This window comes from Ascaphus truei, unplaced genomic scaffold, assembly GCF_040206685.1.
Source record: "Ascaphus truei isolate aAscTru1 unplaced genomic scaffold, aAscTru1.hap1 HAP1_SCAFFOLD_369, whole genome shotgun sequence".
Taxonomy (NCBI): Eukaryota; Metazoa; Chordata; class Amphibia; order Anura; family Ascaphidae; genus Ascaphus; species Ascaphus truei.
Genome location: NW_027456700.1, coordinates 18,508 through 36,988, shown reverse-complemented (window position 1 = coordinate 36,988; position 18,481 = coordinate 18,508). Strand labels below are relative to the sequence as shown.

The following is an 18,481-nucleotide window of genomic DNA, read 5'->3' as shown; positions in this document are numbered from 1 at the left end:
GTACATCTATTGTTCTATAAGTAAAGACATACAGTACATACATCATTTGATTAGTCTAATTGCAACGATGCCAAATATGTACCTGTTATTATTCACATGATATCCTCATTTTTTTTCAAGTACATTTTTATTGGTATTCAACATTGTATAGGAACAACTTAAAAACAACATAAAATAAACAAAACAAAAGAGCAAAATCAACATCAACATCAACTTCACTCTCTTTTTTTTCCCCCTCAAATATTATAAAATAAAATTACATCAAATTATTAATAGAAATCAAATTCGAGACTAATATGGGATAAGATAAATTAAATTAAGGGGGAGAGGAAGGGGGAAGGCTTTTTTTTTTTTTTTTTTTAAATAAAGTCCTCCAACTACTGTAAATGGTGACCCGTTTGTCACATCTCTCTGCGATGCACAAGTGATTATTCATGAATGTCACGGGTTTCTCTGAGGTTGATAACCCAGGATCCGGCTAGCATCCAAAGCCTTCAAAACTATACAGATTTTACTTTTAGTGGGCCAACAGCTCCCCATCCCACCCCCAATTAAGCCCAAGTTGTAGATCAGCAGAGACGCAGGAAGGATTTTGACCTGTCATACACACAATTTCTTGAATTTTTAACATAATTTCTAACCAACGTTAACCCCTGAAGTACCAGATTGATAAAAATACTTCATATCCAACATTTTTATTACACTCGACTTAATGTTTCACTGTAAAAAAAACGCACAATATTGCCTGTATATACAATCTAATGGTGGCACTGTAACCTCCACCCTAACTTTTTTTTTTCAATTTCTGTACCCCTTCCCTTTCCTTTTTTGTTTACATTGCTATTACCTGTGCAAAACTTTAATAAAATACAAGTTGTAAAAGAAATAAAATAAAAAATTACAGCAAGCAAATGGTTAATCAGAGAACGGAACATGCTTGTCTCCTGTGTGAATTCTCTGATGTTTAACAAGATATGATTTGTAGGTAAAACACTTCCCACATTCAGAGCAAAGATATGGCTTTTCTCCTGTGTGGATCTTCCTGTGCATGGTAAGAGTTTCCTTCCTACTAAAGCATATTTTACATTCAGAACAAGAAAACGGTTTCTCTCCTGTGTGAATTCTCTGATGTCTAACAAGCTGGGAGTTGTAGTTAAAACATTTCCCACATTCAGAGCAAACAAATGCCCTTCCTGTGTGGTTCCTCCTGTGCCTTATAAGATCACTCTTACTACTAAAGCAGATTTTACATTCAGAACAAGGAAACGGTTTCTCTCCTGAATGAATTCTCTGATGTCTAACAAGAGATGCTTTACACACAAAGCATTTCCCACATTCAGAGCAAACAAACAACTTCTCTTTGTTGTGAATTATCTGATGTCTAACCAGAAGCGATTTAAAAGTAAAACTTTTCTGACATTCAGAGCACTTGTGCCGCCTCGCTGTGGTGTGTTCGCTTTGGTGAATTGTATAAGCGGTTTCATTATTAAAGTTTGCACCACAATCACTGCATTTATACTTCATTACTGACAAGTTCTTGTGAATTGTCTGTGCATTAGCGTTGCCTTTGTCACGCTCCGTAATAGGAGTAGCTGCAGATTCTGTCCCTGTATGTTCTCTGAGAGTATCGGTGTGGGAGGCTGTGAGATTTCCTTCATCACATGAAGATGATTCCTTAGCCAAAATTCCCATAGTGTTTCTTGGTTTATTTAGCCTCAAGCTATTTCCTCCCTGATCCTGAGTAATAACAGTGTTCTCTTCATTTACACAATCTGGCGAGCAGAGAGGGGTGTGACATCCTGCAGGTGTATTTCTGCTCATGGATCCATCTGAATGGAAAGAAATGCACATTGAGTAAAGAAGTACATTAGTAGCTTAAAATAACGTAACATTTGTATTTCAACATTTCAGGGAACCAGAAAGAAAAGAACCCCAAATAGAAGCACTCTATCACCTTGTGAGATGATTGGTTAGTTAAACGTAATTTTATTAGAAACAACGGGGTTTAAAACAAGGATTAAACTATGATACAGCGCACTGTAAACCCTTATTGTGAGGTATGTGAACCCCGGGTTATATCATATAGTGTCCCAGTGTTATGTGAACTCACTGGCCCTAGTGATACTTGTATAAAGAAATCCTCTAGGTGATATGAAATGGGTGAGAGAATATAGTTTGGAACCTTAAATGTAGTGCCAGCACTTATAATGAAGTAGTAAGGTAGCGGTATTACAACCTAGCACAAAGCTGACTGAGACTGCGGCCAGGTGCCCAGATCATAGTTGTTGTTGCAATTGAAAGTAGATTATGCACCAATACAGAGAACAGACTAAATGGTCTAAATTAGTGTTATGACCAAATACAAGTATGCCTTGTGTAGAAAGTAAGTCCGTGTGTGTAGTAACACAAATAGTCGTTTAAGCCGAGATCTCAAATGGCAGACTTAAGCTGACACTATGCTTCGGAGATAATATAACTGTGTGACAGTAGAAGGCACTGTTGAGAATCCTAGCCTTACCGGCCAAGGAAAAGGCACTACATTTAAGGTTCCAAACTATATTCTCTCACCCATTTCATATCCCTAGAGGATTTCTTTATATAAGTATCACTAGGGCCAGTGAGTTCACATAACACTGGGACACTATATGATATAACCCGGGGTTCACATACCTCACAATAAGGGTTTACAGTGCGCTTTCTAATAGTTTAATCCTTGTTTTAAACCCCCTTGTTTTACCTTGTTTCTAATAAAATTACGTTTAACTAACCAATCATCTCACAAGGTGATAGAGTGCTTCTATTGGGGTTCTTTTCTGTCTGGTTGTCTATATATTTTGCCCCAATTAGCACCAACACCTACCCATCACATAGCTGAAGCGTGGGTGCCTACATAGTGAGCTCATTGTAACTAGGGTCACCTGGACCCTTTTCCTGCCCCCAGCTCGCTCAACTACTTATTATGTCAGGATTTCTGTCATGTTTGCCCAACTATCAGGACTGACAACTGGAGGCAGATAATCTTTTCTCATCCGAGCACGTGCCTATAGACACAAGTGTCCAACCTGATGTCTCTAACTTTTTTACCGAACTGGACAAAACTCTGAAATCACAGCTAAAAACCTGGTGGGAGGTAAGTAGTTTTGAGAACTATCTCAAAGCAGATATAATACCTAGAGACCTTAGAGTCAACCTCCCACCAGCACACCAAAAAGTTGATGACAAGTTCCATCACTCATGGGAGCTAGTGTTAACTCAATGTTCTATAATGCTGATGCAGCTGTTAGTGAGTTACCAAAAAGAGAGGCTAGTAACACAACACAGAGTTGGAAACTAAACTTAAAGAGGTTATAACTGGAGAACTGACCCTAAGTTCAATGAACTAGAGACCAAGCTAAAATCTAACATAGATAAGTTTACAGCTGAACTTAAAGAAAGGAAACGCAGGAAATTTGTAAGGGATACGAAAGATTTCAAACAGGGGGAAATTTTCAGGTACAAGTTTGCCAACAAATCAAAATCTCAAAAAGGAACAGTAGAGTATCAAAACTCATCCACAGAATGGGAATTTTCAGACACGGACGAGGAAAGACAGAATAGTGGTGAAGGCACATCAGCTTAATTTCTCCCATCCCTGGTTCCACATTTTTTAGAACAGAGAGCCAAAACAACAGGCACAAAGGGAAGAGGAAAACAAGAAGAGGGCAAGGCATGGACCCTAAGAAGCAGGGACCCCCAACCGTCACAAAACAAAAAGAGAGGGAAACAGCAGTATTAGAACAACACACTGAAAGTGCAAAATCTATAATAGTCAACCTCTCAGACTTTGCCCTCAACGAAGAACATATAAAGATACTTAAAGGGCTGTCCTTTTTACCCCCGTCGAATATAGATATCTTTGAATGGGTGAAAGATGCTAATCTAAAATATCCAGTGTTGAGGTCACTAACTATTACTATAAACGCACCAGCTGGTGACAGAGACGAACCTCTGCTTGTCCTGCTCTGCAACTTGTTCCTGACACAAACCTCACATGAGATATTTTGTATTAAAATAGGCAAGAAGAATACAAAGTGTAACCCGAGCTCCTGTTTGCTGGATCCCCACAGGACTGACATCCCTATTACAATGAGAGAAACCTCCTCTTACCCAGTGAGCTGAGGTTCTGGTTATTTTCCATCACATCCTTGTAAGACCCCCTGTGTCCTTCTATATACTCCCATTCCTCTATGGAGAAATAGACAGCAACATCGTCACACTTTATAGGCACCTGAAAAACAGAGAATCCCACACTCAGTATCCAATAATAATTGGTCCTTGTGACGGTGAGGGGGTACCCAGGCCCTTAATAAAAGGTATTTGGCCCGGCTGGGTGCCCCTGAGCCATATCCGTGCACCCCAAAACTGGAACAACCTACCAGAGACTCTCACATCCACCACCAGTTTAAGTTCTTTCAAATCTAAGGCTGTCTCACATTTTAACCTGGTCTGTAACAGTTTCATTCGCCCATAATATATATTTTCTTTAACTGTGCACACAATGTATTGTATATAATGTATACCCTGTTCATTTATGTAACTGTATTTGTAACCATGTATTATCTGTCTTAACTCTGTGCCCAGGACATACTTGAAAACGAGAGGTAACTTTCAATGTATTACTTCCTGGTAAAATATTTTATAAATAAATAATATTGGGGAATTGTAAAATGTTAGCTCTGCAACCCAATCACGGCAGAAACACTGTTTTGTGATAAAACTGTATATGTATGTCTTATTATTCCAGGAGTGTTAAGCAGCGGACATTTCCCTGCTTCAGCACAGACCAGAATAGTAAGACCGGGCGGGGGAATATGAATTACATTCAGGTCCCCTGGTATATGCAAGCGAACCCCAGAACCAGGGGGGGTTCAGAGTAAAGTCATTTTTTTGTGTTTCAATTTTTTTATTGTTTTCACAGTACAGTAACATCTCTTTAAACATTGAAATTCGTTCAACGAAACATTTGTTGATTTTTAACAAAATATCATATCGTATTCCAGTGTGGAACATATATTATACCCTTTTGTGTGAACAGGTCTTGTCAGGCGTATTTATGTACCTATATGGTAGGTAGAGCTAGAGAAGAGGTAAAGAAAGAAGGAAGAGGGAAGTCTAAGAGGGGGAGCAGGGGAGGGGATCTGGGCCTGTCCATTTGGTATTTATGTACTTTTTTGGGAGGATTTCCCCCCTTCTTCCCCCCTAGTTTAATATGTATTTTAGTCTAGGGACCAGGGTTCCCATATCCTTTCGAATTTGTCAAGGGAGTGGTTTAATTGGGCTGAAAGTTTTTCCATTAGCTTAACATTGTTAACTCTTAATATGACTGTACGTCTAGATGGGGGGTGTATGTCTTTCCATGCGGCAGCTATGGAGCAGCGAGCCGCTGAAAGTATAAATGATATGAGTTTGCTTACTGGAGTTTGAAGTTCCGCTATTGGTTTTGCTAATAGGCATGTCAGCGGGTCTATAGGCACTCTCAGGTCTGTGCTCTCGAATATCAAGCCTTGAACCATGGTCCAGAATATCTGTATTCGTGGGCAGTTCCACCAAATGTGGACCATGTCCCCTCTCATACCACATCCTCTCCAGCAAAGATCTGGAGTTCCTGGGAAGATCTGGCTCAGTCTACTCGGGGTTAGGTACCATTGGAATAGAATTTTGTATATATTTTCTTAAGTAACTGTACAAATTGATGTTTTAGCTGCCGATTCCCAGATATCCCTCCAGTCTTCATTATCTATTTCTATGTTTAGGTCTTCAGCCCAATTCCGCATATAATTGTGAGGTTGGGATGTTGCGTGAGATGCTATCCCCATGTATATCTCCGAGATCAAACCACCTCTATAAAGGCCTTCCATACATAATTTCTCAAAGTTCGTTAGGGTAGTAAGGGCTTTTACTTTAACTCCTGATATGAGAGGATCTCTCCTTCTTTAATGAGGTATTTTGCTGCTAGAATGTCAAAACTTCTAAGTTGCTCCACATGTTTGGGGGAACACCCCAGTGGGAACCTAGGATTATGGGCTATCGGGATCAGGCCTGAGGGGTGGGTGGAACGGTCGTATCTTTTTTTGCTTTTGGACCAAATGTCCCATGTGCACCCCATCGCCCCAAGTTTAAATCTTCCTGCGGGGCTCTCCCCCTCCCCGGAGCTCCAAAGCTCCACCGCTAGAGTGGAAGGGCCCACATAGGAGGACTCGATCCCCAGCCAACCGCAAGTTGTTGGTTCACAGTTCCATATTACTGCTTGTTTTAGGTGGGCCGCATGGTAGTATTTGATGATATCTGGTACTCCCATACCCCCTCCCGATCTCAGTGCTAGCATTACTGATCTTGCAACCCGCGGTCTTTTGTGCTTCCAGATAAATTGAAAGATTCTATTTTGAATATTTTTGAGCTCTCTATTCGGGACTTTTATTGGGAGAGTTTGGAAAAAGTACAGCAGCCTAAGCAGGATATTCATTTTTACTGCTGTTATCCTTCCGATCCAGGATATTTGGAAGTCGTTCCAGGACTGAAGATCTTTTTTAATTTTTTCAAATAGAGGTGGGTAGTTATATTGGTATAATAAATTGTATGTGTTTGTTATGTATATTCCTAGATATTTGATGTGTGTTTGGGACCATTTATATTTAAAGTTTGCTTGCAATAGTTTAACTTCGTGGGCGGGGAGCGATAAATTTAGTGCTTCAGATTTGTCATTGTTTATTTTGTAACCTGAGACCTGTCCAAATTGGTCTAGTTGGGATTGCAAATTTGGCAGAGATATCAGTGGTTTGGCCAACGATAGTATTATATCTGCGAATAATGAGATCTTGCAGTTTATTTCTCCTATCAGGATACCCTGGATATTTATATCATCTCTAATTATTGCCGCAAGGGGTTCGATCGATAGTGCGAAGAGAAGGGGGGACAGATGGCATCCCTGCCTAGTACCATTTTTAATTTTGATGGGATCTGTGTATCCTCCTGGTAGCTTGACATAGGCAGTGGGCGTCTTCTAGAGGGCTCTAACGCCCTCCAGGAATGGGCCCGAGAAACCAAATTTTAGCATTGTCTGAACTAAAAATGCCCACTTTATTCTATCAAACGCTTTTTCAGCGTCTAAGCTTAATAGAATCGCCTTTGATCCGGTCAGGTGCACATGGTCCACAATATCCATGACCTTACGGGTGTTGTCTGAGGCTTGTCTGCCCGAGACAAAGCCCACTTGGTCCGAATGTATAAGTTTAGGGAGGATTGGAGTAAGTCTATTCGCTAAAATTTTGCTGAAAATTTTCAAATCTGAGTTCAATAGTGATATAGGTCTATAACTCCCACATTGAAGAGGATCTCTGCCCTCTTTATGGATAATCGCTAAGTTGGCCATTGAGGGAGAGGCCGGGATTTCTTCACCCTCCAGAAAAATGTTACACATCTCAAGAGCAAACGGGGACAGCACCGCTCTGAACTTTTTATAATACAGGTTGGAAAAGCTGGCTGGGCCTGTTGTTTTGTTGGTTTTGAGTTGGCTTATTACTTCTGCAAGTTCTTCCTGAGAGATTCTTTTGGAGTAAAGTCCTTTTTAAGATTATGTGTATAACTGTGGCAGTGTTTTCGTGTAAGCGTGTGAAAGGAAAAATGGTTTAAAATCCAGCAGCTAGGTGGCTTTTTGCTAACTTTCGCTAGGAAACTCCTAGCGCCGTGAGATTTGCTGTGAGCACTGTTCGGGTAAAATCAGGAACTATCATGTCGCGCAATTTTTATAGAGTTATATAAAAACGGATTAATTAAAGTCCCCCTATTTTAATTGTACCAACATGTTAGGCAAAAGGGGATTTTCATCTAACACGCCAGAGACAGAGTGGCTACTCTGCCCTCTAAGCTTCAAAGGCAGTCCAGGATATTGAAGTGTTAAACCTTATGTTAGCAAGGAGGGGGAAAGGCAGGAAAACTTCAATACGCCATCCTGGCCAGTTTCAAAGGCAATCCACAATATGGAGGTGTTAAGCCTTTTGTTAGCAAGGAGGGGGAAAGGCAGACAACTTCAATAAGCCATCTGGCCAGCTGTCACTCTGCCCAGCCTGAACGGCACCAGGTAAGACTGGCAAGGTCTTATATGCTAAGCGGCCAAGGTGCAAAGTTGGCACATGCCCAGAGCAGACTGAGAAGCCCCTCTGCCAGGTTTGCAAAATAGTGGCAACTCCGTGATAGGGGGAAGGAATTATTTCCACTGAGTAGATTGGCTGCATGGATTAAGTATAGGACTGTTTAGTACTTAAGAAACCCTGCAGCCCATCAGGAAACAGTTCCATCATGTAACAAGATTCATCATGCAGTGAAAGATCCATCCTGTAACCAGACTTAACAGCGTAACTAGTAAATGTATTTTTCGTTGTAATTGTAAACCAAGCTGTGTGTGTTCATTTTGTAAATACATCACAATTTATTTTATCCCTTGCTTTGCTCAATCAAAGGATCCATGTATTTTGGTGTTAAAAGCGTTGGTCTGTGACAGTCTTGTAAGAATCTTTTACTTATGGAAAGCCAGGTGAGGAAGGGAGAGAGGAAAATACAGATACATATAACAACGTTTGTTCAAGACCAGGCTGAATGAAGATATAAAGATGGTAAAATATAACAGTGCCCAGCAGCGCTCACCTCTCCGGTCAACAGGTGAATGATCTTGTTGGTGAGTTCCAGGATCTTCTCAGACATCAGCTTCTTGTCATTGTTTCTCTCATGTATCAGGGAGTTAGTTGGATGATCCATGACGGGTCTCTGGGTCCTGCAGAATCCTTCTGGCACACAGGGCCTGCTGCTGTCTGTGACACGCTCACTGTGCTTCTTCACAACTATATAATCCTACATATAGAGAGACAGTAATAAATATCACTGTGCAGAGCCAGAGACACACGTGGATATGTGTCATATTCCTGCAGATTTGTTGCTTATCAGTGAGAGGGACAAATCTCGTGTCACCAGCTCTATACTCACGTAATCTATTCAGTGGCCTCCCCACCAATTCTGTCTATTGTATCACTGACTTTACTGCACCACACTCACTGACCCAACTGTGCCAATATGAGCACAAAGATCATGGATTGTACAAACATCACATTACACATAATATGTAATTATTAAAAGACTTGTGATATTCTGTGGCTGTTACAGAATAATGTAACACAGGCACAATGCATGCATGTGATAATCTATATAATACTGTACATGTTATCTCTTCTTTCACTCTCTACACATGGATGTTTGAATGAGTGCGCATCCGTTGGGACCTCAGAGGGATACATCTCTCTCCCCCTGCTACACACTTGGGTCTGCAAGGAGAGATACGAGTGCACTTCTCAACCTTGAATGACAGCGCTAGTTGACATGAGTTTCCATGGCAACGACAGGTCCAGACGAGGCTGCCGTAGACACGTCGGCACGGACTGACATCAAGTCGCCTACTTAAGGAGTACCGCCGGAGCTCCCCTTCTGCAGAGTCACATCCTGAGGCACAGAGGAACGGAGCACGAGCACAGATACGCAACAAACAGCTTTTGGAGCAAACAGACTTTTCCTCTACCACACATACTCAGGGAAGTACCACGGTGTAACGGATCGGGGACTCACGCTTCCCAGCGTGTCCCCGTCACCCCAGGTCCCACGGCGGCTAACTGTCCCTCTTCCCTACGTACCCACTCTTTTCCCTCCTCCTCTCTCAGCCGTTCCTCTGCGGCACTGTCTGCATGTCCATGCACGCGTTCAGGTCACGCGAGCGGCTCCCGCACTGAGCGCGCGCGTTCCCGATCGCTTGTCACTCTCCGTGGGACACGCGCCCCTCGGCGTGCCTCTGTCATCGCAGCCTTTACCGTACCTGGCTTCTCCTTCCCTTCCGCCTCCAGTGCCAAGCACCTCCTCAGCGGTACGCCCCTCACGCCCTGCAACACGCGCGGTGAGCGCACCCGCTCTAGTTATCAGCCGTCCCCTAGCACTGGCTCCGCCCCCCGTCGGTTACAGGCCATCACCCTGGATTACTTCCCTGTCTCCTCCCCTGCTCTCACAGACCTACCCTGCAAACACCCACTCAAACCTCTGCTCCACCCCTCACCCCTATTGGTCCTTCTTCCCATATAACCCCACTCTGTGCTTTCAGTCATTGCTCTGCATAGCTTTCCTGTAGCTCCTGTGTGTGCAGTGTCTATGCCTAGTTCCCTTGTCTGTTTCAGCTCTGGTTCCTGTCCCTGCCCCTGTTTGGATTCCTTTGGTTTGAACTTGAACTCTGCTTTGGACTTGACTACGCCGCCTTCTCCTGCCCTTGAACACTGGCTTACGGACATCACTACGACCTCTGGCACCCCGGACTCAGCAAGTATAACGTTAACCCTTACTCACCAGGCCCGGCAACGCAAATTACCACACTCCGGGCATGCACTCACTGCTGTGGGTGCATGTTATACCCTTACCGCACCTCAGTACTGGGGACTGGCCAGGTCTGTGGGCATACAGGCATTACACACGGGTCTCGTTTCATGTGGAAATGGGCCCCCTGCATCACGCTGACTGGTGGACATTGTTTCCCACTTATTCGTGATTGAACAAATTCAGTTGGGTAAGTACCTTCCGTGCTGTATTTTGTGCCCCATTGTATGGTTTGTGTCTTATACACTTACAGGATACTTTACTTCACGTAGTGACTCTTGCTTTGTGCCACACGTGGCTTTAGACTGTCACTCTGTGCCTTACATAGATATGCTTTTATACCATGTAGCTCATTACTTGGATATCTCATACAGACAGTGGCTAGTTTATTCTACTAATCCAGGAATATTGATACCGCCCCTTTCTTCCTTAAATACCTTTTTCCAGACTATGGTTACAGGAATACCTCTGATCTTGTGTGATAAACCTCTCATGTCGCATCTATGTTCATCATTACGGATACGCTTTAATCATTACAAGTTATTTTTTTATTCAAGCTACTTGCTTTCTGTGATTTTTCACTGCTGAGACCCCACACAGTTTTACAGTTTCACGCATGTTCCCCTGCTCCAGAGCACTGACGCTTGTTTAACAAGATAATGTGATCAACAGTATCAAAAGCCTTTGCAAAATCTAGGAATATTGCACCATTAAGTTGTCCCAGTTCCATTCCACACTGGATCTCATGGCAAACCTTTAAGAGCGTAGTTACCATGGAGTGGTTTGGGCGAAAGCCAGATTGGAGTTGCTAAGGAAATTTGTCTTGGTATAGTGGACACATTTCCCCATGACTTTTGATATTATTGGGAGAAGAGAGATTGGTCTGTAGTTGTAGACAATGTTTTTGTCCTTTTGAAGATTGGGACAACTCTGGTATTTTTCCAGGTCTGTGGGAAATGGCCTGAAGACAAAATAGAGTTGATTAGGGAAGCAAGTCGTATGGCAATGACTGGGGCACCGAGTCATAGGAACTTTGATTGCAGTAGGTCAGGTCCACACTGGCTGTTTAGTTTTAATGTTAGGAGCGCCTATGTAATCTCCTCTTCAGATACTGGGACAAATTGAAAATTGTGAGCAGTGTTGGCAATATGGTTTCTCACAGGTTGAGCTTCATGATTGTATTTAGAGTCACGCGTTGATAGTAGGGAAGTAGCACACACCACAAAGTATTCATTAAATACATTTGCAACGTCAGTGTGATTTGTCAGAGTAGTAGCATCCTTCTTGATATTAGATGATTGTTGATGGCTAGAAGGCTGGAATGTATTCTTGATGACCTTCCAGTTTGTTGATTTTTATGTATTTTGGAAAAGATTGTCAGCGTAATATTGGGCTTTTGCTAGTCTTGTTTGCCTTGTGCATATATTCCGCAGGCATCTTCTGTTATTAAGAAACTTCGTAGTGACCGTTACTTTGTATCTTTTCCACAAGGCATCCCTAAAATAGTAAAGCACAATAAGGTCGGTTGTAGCCCAGGGTAGGTGGGGCCCAATAATCTTATTTTGCGTTGCAGAGCATGGGTATCAGAGAGTTTTAAGAACTCTGTTTGGAAATAAACAAGTGCAGAATCGGGGTCAAGTATTCAGTTGATTCTGTACCAAGATCAGCCGGGAATTGTGGGTTAAAGTTTCTAAATGTTCTAGTGAGAAGAACTTTAGCTCTTGACTTTGTGGTCTGATTTACCTTACACAGAACACTATTGTATGGTCACTGAAAATATCCGGTAGGAAACCATAGGATTGGATTCTGTTGGGACAAGAGGATAGAATCCAGTCTAGCAAGGAATGGTTGTGACATTTTAGGGTTGTTCATGTGGGTTGGGAAATTATTTGGGTTCAATTTAGTGACTTGAATTGTTTCCAGTTTTGTTGTTTTTAGGGTCAAGTAAATTGAGGATGAAATCACCAAGAACTAACAGCTCATTCTTCCCATTCAGAGAGGAAATTGTGTCAAGAAAATGTAGGCACGGGGATAGATGCAGCAAGGGTTTTGGGATTTAGCCATGTTTCAGTGAGAATGATGGCTTTGGGCTTATACACAAAGCACCATGCCCTTAGTTCATAGAGTTTGGCTATCAGGTTTTGAATATTTATATGGGTGACAGAGAGTCCTTTCTGAAATTAGAACATGGACATTATCAGGGGTATGAGATAGAGTTGAAAAGGGAGGGTCTGGTTTGATTTCAATATCTAAAACCAGAGACAGAACATGAAACACAGACAAAGCTCAGTGCACATCCAGTGAAATTTATACACAGTACAGTGCCTAAATATATATGTATAGATATCTATTAAATAAAATGGCCTTTTAGTTTAACATTTTTGGCCAAAGTGTTGTAAGCCCTTGAGCCACTACACGGCAGACCACATCTCAAGGGTACCTAACACTAATATAAATTCTTAATAACCTGTGCATTACCAGGAAGAATGATTTATAATAAATCTGTCAAAATTAGCTTGTAGGTGTCCTGTATGTTTTGATTTCAATATCCCCTGCTAAAGAGACTAACAGTATAAATAATAATTCTATTCAGTGGCAACTACAGAATAATGTAACACAGGCACGATACATAATAACAATAATAATACATAATCATAATAATAATAATAATAATAGCATGTTCTTGTATGGTGCTGCTAGTTTTACGTAGCGCTTTACAGAGACATTTTGCAGACATCTTGCTTTCTATAAGTACATCTGTCCCTGGACATTGCTTCACAAGTACCTCCCATATTAATGCTCCGCAGGTCCCGTTTGTAGCAAAAGAGATGTATGTATCTATGTGCAGTGGTGAGGAAAAGATTGTGAACCACCTTGGATTTTCACATATTTCAAACCTAAAATGTTATTAGATTTTAATCTAAGTCCTAATAATAGATAAAGATAACCTGATCAAACAAATGACACAACACATGATAATTTGTCAACATTTATCTACAAATGATTAAACATTCAATATCCATGTGTGAAAAGTATGTGAACCTTTAGATTCAGTACTCCTCTGGCAGCAATAACGTCAACTAAGCATTTCCTTTAACTGCTGGTCAGTCTCTCACATCGTGTAACGGAGTGCTCACCGCAAACAAGGCGTGACCGCGGGCCGGGTGGGGATTTGATGTAACACCAACCTCTGGCCGCGAGGGCGCGTCTGGAGTGTAGATTGGTTGAGGTAGCCGGGTCGGGGTTGGAGAGGTCAGAATAGTCAAAGGTACTTGCCGTAGTCAGGATTGGAGAGGTGTGGATCGTCGAAGTACTTTGCCGAGGTCTGGATTGGAGAGGTGCGGATCGTGGCAGGTACTTTGTCGTAGTTGGGATTGGAGAGTTGTGGATCGTCGAAGTACTTTGCCGAGGTCAGGATTGGAGAGGTGTGGATCGTCGAGGTACTTGCCAGGGTCTGGATTGGAGAGGTGTGGATCGTGGCAGGTACTTTGTCGTAGTTGGGATTGGAGAGTTGTGGATCGTCGAAGTACTTTGCCGAGGTCAGGATTGGAGAGGTGTGGATCGTCGAGGTACTTGCCAGGGTCTGGATTGGAGAGGTGCGGATCGTGGCAGGTACTTTGTCGTAGTTGGGATTGGAGAGTTGTGGATCGTCGAAGTACTTTGCCGAGGTCAGGATTGGAGAGGTGTGGATCGTCGAGGTACTTGCCAGGGTCTGGATTGGAGAGGTGTGGATCGTCGTGGTAAGCCGGAGTCAGGAGAATAGAAGAGCGGAGTCCAGAGAACAAGCAGGATCAGGCAAGACAAGACAGCGAACAGAAGGTTTCCCACAGGAGACAAGAATAGCAGTGAACATTACGCACATAGGAGTGTTTATGCTCAGCCGATTTGCCAGAGGGACAGGCTGACGGGACCCGTCAGTAAACAGGGCTGTGTTTGGCTGTCGGGATGACAGCGTCAGGTGTGGGCAGTAGCCCTGAGTAGAGGTGATGTGGCGCGTGCGCATGCTGAACGCACAACGCGTGTGCACGTAGCGCGCCAGTGACATCACTGAATGGGCGCAAACTGGAGGCGGGCCATTAGGAGCTCAATTTCCAACAACACGGGACGCGCGCACGCCCCTAAGATGGCGGCTGGTCCCGGCAGGGGTGAGAGGAGCATCACAGACAGCAGAAGCAGCGGGACACCCGATCGCGGGTTGGGTTAGGTGACGGACGCGCTGAGCGCGACGTGGATCACGGATCCTGACACATAGGTTTTGAGGAATTTTGACCCATTGTCCTTGCAGAACTGGTTCACCTCAGTGACAATGGAGGGCTTCCATGCATGGACAGGTCGCTTCAGGTTCTGCCACAACATTTCAATGGGGTTTAGGTCTGGACTGTGACTAGGCCATTATAAAACGCAAAATTTCTTCTTCTGCAGCCATTCTTTTGTAGATTTGCTTGTATATTTAGTATCATTGTCTTGCTGCATGACCCACTTTTGCTTCAGCTTCACCTCACGGATGGATAGCCTGACATTCTCCTCTAGAATCGTCTGATGCAATACATGGTTGCGTCAATAATGGTAAGTCGTCCAGGTCCTGAGGCAGAAAAGCAGCCGCAAAACCATCACACCCCCACACCAATCAACATTAATTCCATTTTAACCACCCCTTTTCTGTGGTTTGTTGTTTTAATTTTCTCCCTACATGTCTTGGGAACCACGAGTATAACCACGCGCCGGAGGACTCCATTTTTTCTTGATTGACATTGTGTGGAGGACTTTGAATCACCTCTATGAACTCTGGCAGCGGGACTTCTCTGTGTATTTATTGAATATCTGCATTTGAATCAACACACGGTTGGCACTACTATATCCTTTCCCCCCCCCCCCTATTCTTGACGGTTGGAATGAGGTTCTTCTGTTCTAATTGAGTTTTGGTTTTCACCAAATATAACGTTTCGCATTAAGGCCAAAAATTTCTACCTTTGACTCGTCTGTCCAGAGAACATTGTTCCAGAATTCTTGTGGATCATCTATGTGCTCTTTGGTGAACTTTAGACGGGCAGCAATGTTTTCTTTCAAGAGAGCAGTGGTTTCCTACTATGAACACCATTCTTGTTCAGTCTTTTTCTGATAGTTGAGTCATGAACACTCACATTAGCCAAGGCGAGAGTGGCCTGCAGATCCGTGGATGTTTCTCTGGGGTTCTTTGTGACTTCATGGATGATTGGCAGTTTGTTCTTGGAGAGATTTTTGTAGGAGGACCGCTCCTTTGTAGAGTGACTGTGGTCTTGAACTTTCTCCATTTGTTTGACAGTGGATTAGTGGAGATCCAAATCCATAGAAATGGTTGTGTAACTCTTTCTAGACTGATTAGCATTAATAACTACTTTTCTGAGGCCCTCAGAAAGTTTCTGATCTTTATATAGGGTGGGGTCACCCCACCTCACCTCTGAAGATCTACCTAATTATTTAAACACCTGATTCTAAATATCCCTTTTAATGTAGCTGACAAATTACTAATTGTTTGTCTAATTCATACATAATTTTGTTTCAAAAGACATGGAATTGGTTAATATAAACCCTAATTGATATTTAAGAAAAGACTATGGAATTTTCATAATTGTCATTGCGGTTCACAAACTTATGTAACTGTATGTATATCTTTATTTATATTGTGCCCAAACTGTGCTCAAAAAAGAGACAATACAGTACAAGGAATTATAATACAATAAGTGCAACAACCAAAATCAGACAAGAGGAATGGAAATACCTGCCCCGGGGAGAGCTTACAATCTAAGTGGTATGTTTGGAGAGTTACAAAGACAGCAGGTGAGGGAATAAGTGCAGTAGATGGCAATTCTTGGTCACAATGGTTGGTAGGAGAGACAGTGGTGATGGGACTGTAGCCATGAGTCCAGGGTATTAAAATGTTTCATTTAAGAGGTGAGGTTTAAGGTTTGACTTAAAGGTGGGGAGAGACGGTGCTTGGCGTATACTGAGTGCGAGGGAGTTCCACAGGTAAGGGGCAGTGAGGGAAAAAGTTTTGAGAGAGCAGTAGAGGTTAAAAGGTTGTAAAGGAGACAGTAATGGGTAGAGCGCAGGAGACGAACAGGGGGGTGATGAGAGATCAAAGCCAATATGTACGGAGGAGCAGATGAGTGGAGAGCCTTGAAGGTAAGGAGGAGAACTCCAGGAGAGGGATTTATGGAGAAGATGAGCAGAGGCTGTTTTGGGAGAAAAGGAAATTATTCTGGCAGCAGAATTTTGGATAGATTGCAAAGGAGAAAGTTGTGAGGCAGGGAGGCCTGATAGCAGTATGTTACAGTAATCCAGGCGGGAGAGGATAAGGGCATGCATTACAGTTTAGAAGATTGACTGAAGAAACTGTAAATCTTGACAATGATACAGATGAATAAGAGACACATTTTAGTTATGCCGTGAACGAAGAAGGAAAGGGAGGAGTCAAATCTGACTCCGATGCAACGCGCTTTGGCAACAGGGTAGATGGTAGTACCATTTATGGTGATGGGAAAAAGGGATATTAGGTTCAGGTGGAAATGTGAGGATCTCAGTTTTAGACATTTTAAGTGATAATGTGTAGAGAGAAAAGGCGAGGTCCCAGAGAAGGTAAAAAACAAAAGACAGATTAACAGGAGACTAAGATATGTTACCAACAGAGAAAGGTCCCAGCTGTAGTGAGAGAGATAAGAGTGATGTCATTATGACAGTCACCAGCAGCTCTCACCTCTCCGGTCAGCAGGTAGATAATCTCCAGGGTGTGATCCAAGATCTTCTCAGCCATCGGCTTTTTGTCCTTGTTCATGATCAGTGAGTTAGTCAGATGCTCCAAGAATGGTCTCTGGTCCGTGTGGAAGTGTCTCACCCCGTGGTGACCTCTGCAGTTACTGGTATATATTGTACTTGTATTTCACAGCAATATCATCCTACACATGGGGAGAGAGAGAGGGATGTATATATCCCCCTGCAGGGACAGAAAAGGATACAATGGGATGTGTCCCTCCTGTCTGTGACACCCTGCAGTGGGAGGGACAGATGTGAGGGGCTGTGTGTCCTGTCTGTGTCCCCCTGAAGTGGGAGGGACAGATGTGAGGGACTGTGTGTCCTGTCTGTGTCACCCTGCAGTGGGAGGGACAGATGTGAGGGGCTGTGTCTCCTGTCTGTGTCACCCTGCAGTGGGAGGGACAGATGTGAGGGGCTGTCTCCTGTCTGTGTCACCCTGCAGTGAGAGGGACAGATGTGAGGGGCTGTGTCTCCTGTCTGTGTCACCCTGCAGTGGGAGGGACAGATGTGAGGGGCTGTGTCTCCTGTCTGTGTCACCCTGCAGTGAGAGGGACAGATGTGAGGGGCTGTGTCTCCTGTCTGTGTCACCCTGCAGTGAGAGGGACAGATGTGAGGGGCTGTGTCTCCTGTCTGTGTCACCCTGCAGTGAGAGGGACAGATGTGCGTTACTTTCTCTGTCTCTCAGAAAGGATTGATAGTATCACGAAGCCTTTATGTACCAGCACTGCCCAGGATAAATATATGTCACTGCAGCTCTCATCGGCAGCGTGCAGGCGTTTCATGCTGCAACAGACAATTGGTCTTCTTGGAGCGAACGGCTCGACCAATATTTAGTTGGAAATGCTGTAAGTGATGACAGAAAGGTTGCTGTATTTCTCACCGCAGTTGGTGCTATAACCTACAATACTTTAAGTGACTTGTTGTTTCCGGATAAACCAGCATCCAAGCCCCTAAACGTACTGATCGAAATGCTGAACGATTACCACCAACTTAAACCCCCTGGAGATAGCGGAGAGGTTTCGGTTTTATCATAGACGCCAAGAACAAGGCGAGGATATTAAACCCTATGTTGTTGTTGCTCTAAGGAAGTTGGGCAGCACTTGCTCTTTCTGTGATTACCTGCCAGCAGCTGCTCTTTCTGTGATTACCTGCCAGCAGCTGCTCTTTCTGTGATTACCTGCCAGCGCCTGCTCTTTCTGTGATTACCTGCCAGCAGCTGCTCTTTCTGTGATTACCTGCCAGCAGCTGCTCTTTC

At 43.3% G+C, this 18,481-nt stretch overlaps 1 protein-coding gene across 3 annotated transcripts in view; it reads right to left on the bottom strand.

Moving 5' to 3' along the window:
• Positions 1–208: 208 nt before the first annotated feature.
• The window catches only part of LOC142483771 (gastrula zinc finger protein XlCGF66.1-like), a 28,628-nt gene continuing 10,355 nt past the window's right edge, over positions 209–18,481 (bottom strand). The window contains exons 3-7 of one of the 3 annotated variants that reach the window (XM_075583755.1): positions 17,946–18,069; positions 17,171–17,369; positions 8,680–8,883; positions 4,147–4,267; positions 209–1,829 (exon numbers count right to left, since the gene is read on the bottom strand). In XM_075583755.1, coding sequence (XP_075439870.1) covers positions 916–1,829; positions 4,147–4,267; positions 8,680–8,883; positions 17,171–17,248 — 1,317 coding nt within the window. In that variant the 5' untranslated portion in view covers positions 17,249–17,369; positions 17,946–18,069 and the 3' untranslated portion in view covers positions 209–915. Of the gene's footprint in view, positions 1,830–4,146; positions 4,268–8,679; positions 8,884–17,170; positions 17,370–17,945; positions 18,342–18,481 lie in introns of those variants that run through there. The other 2 variants (XM_075583757.1, XM_075583756.1) reach the window with 2 other exon arrangements.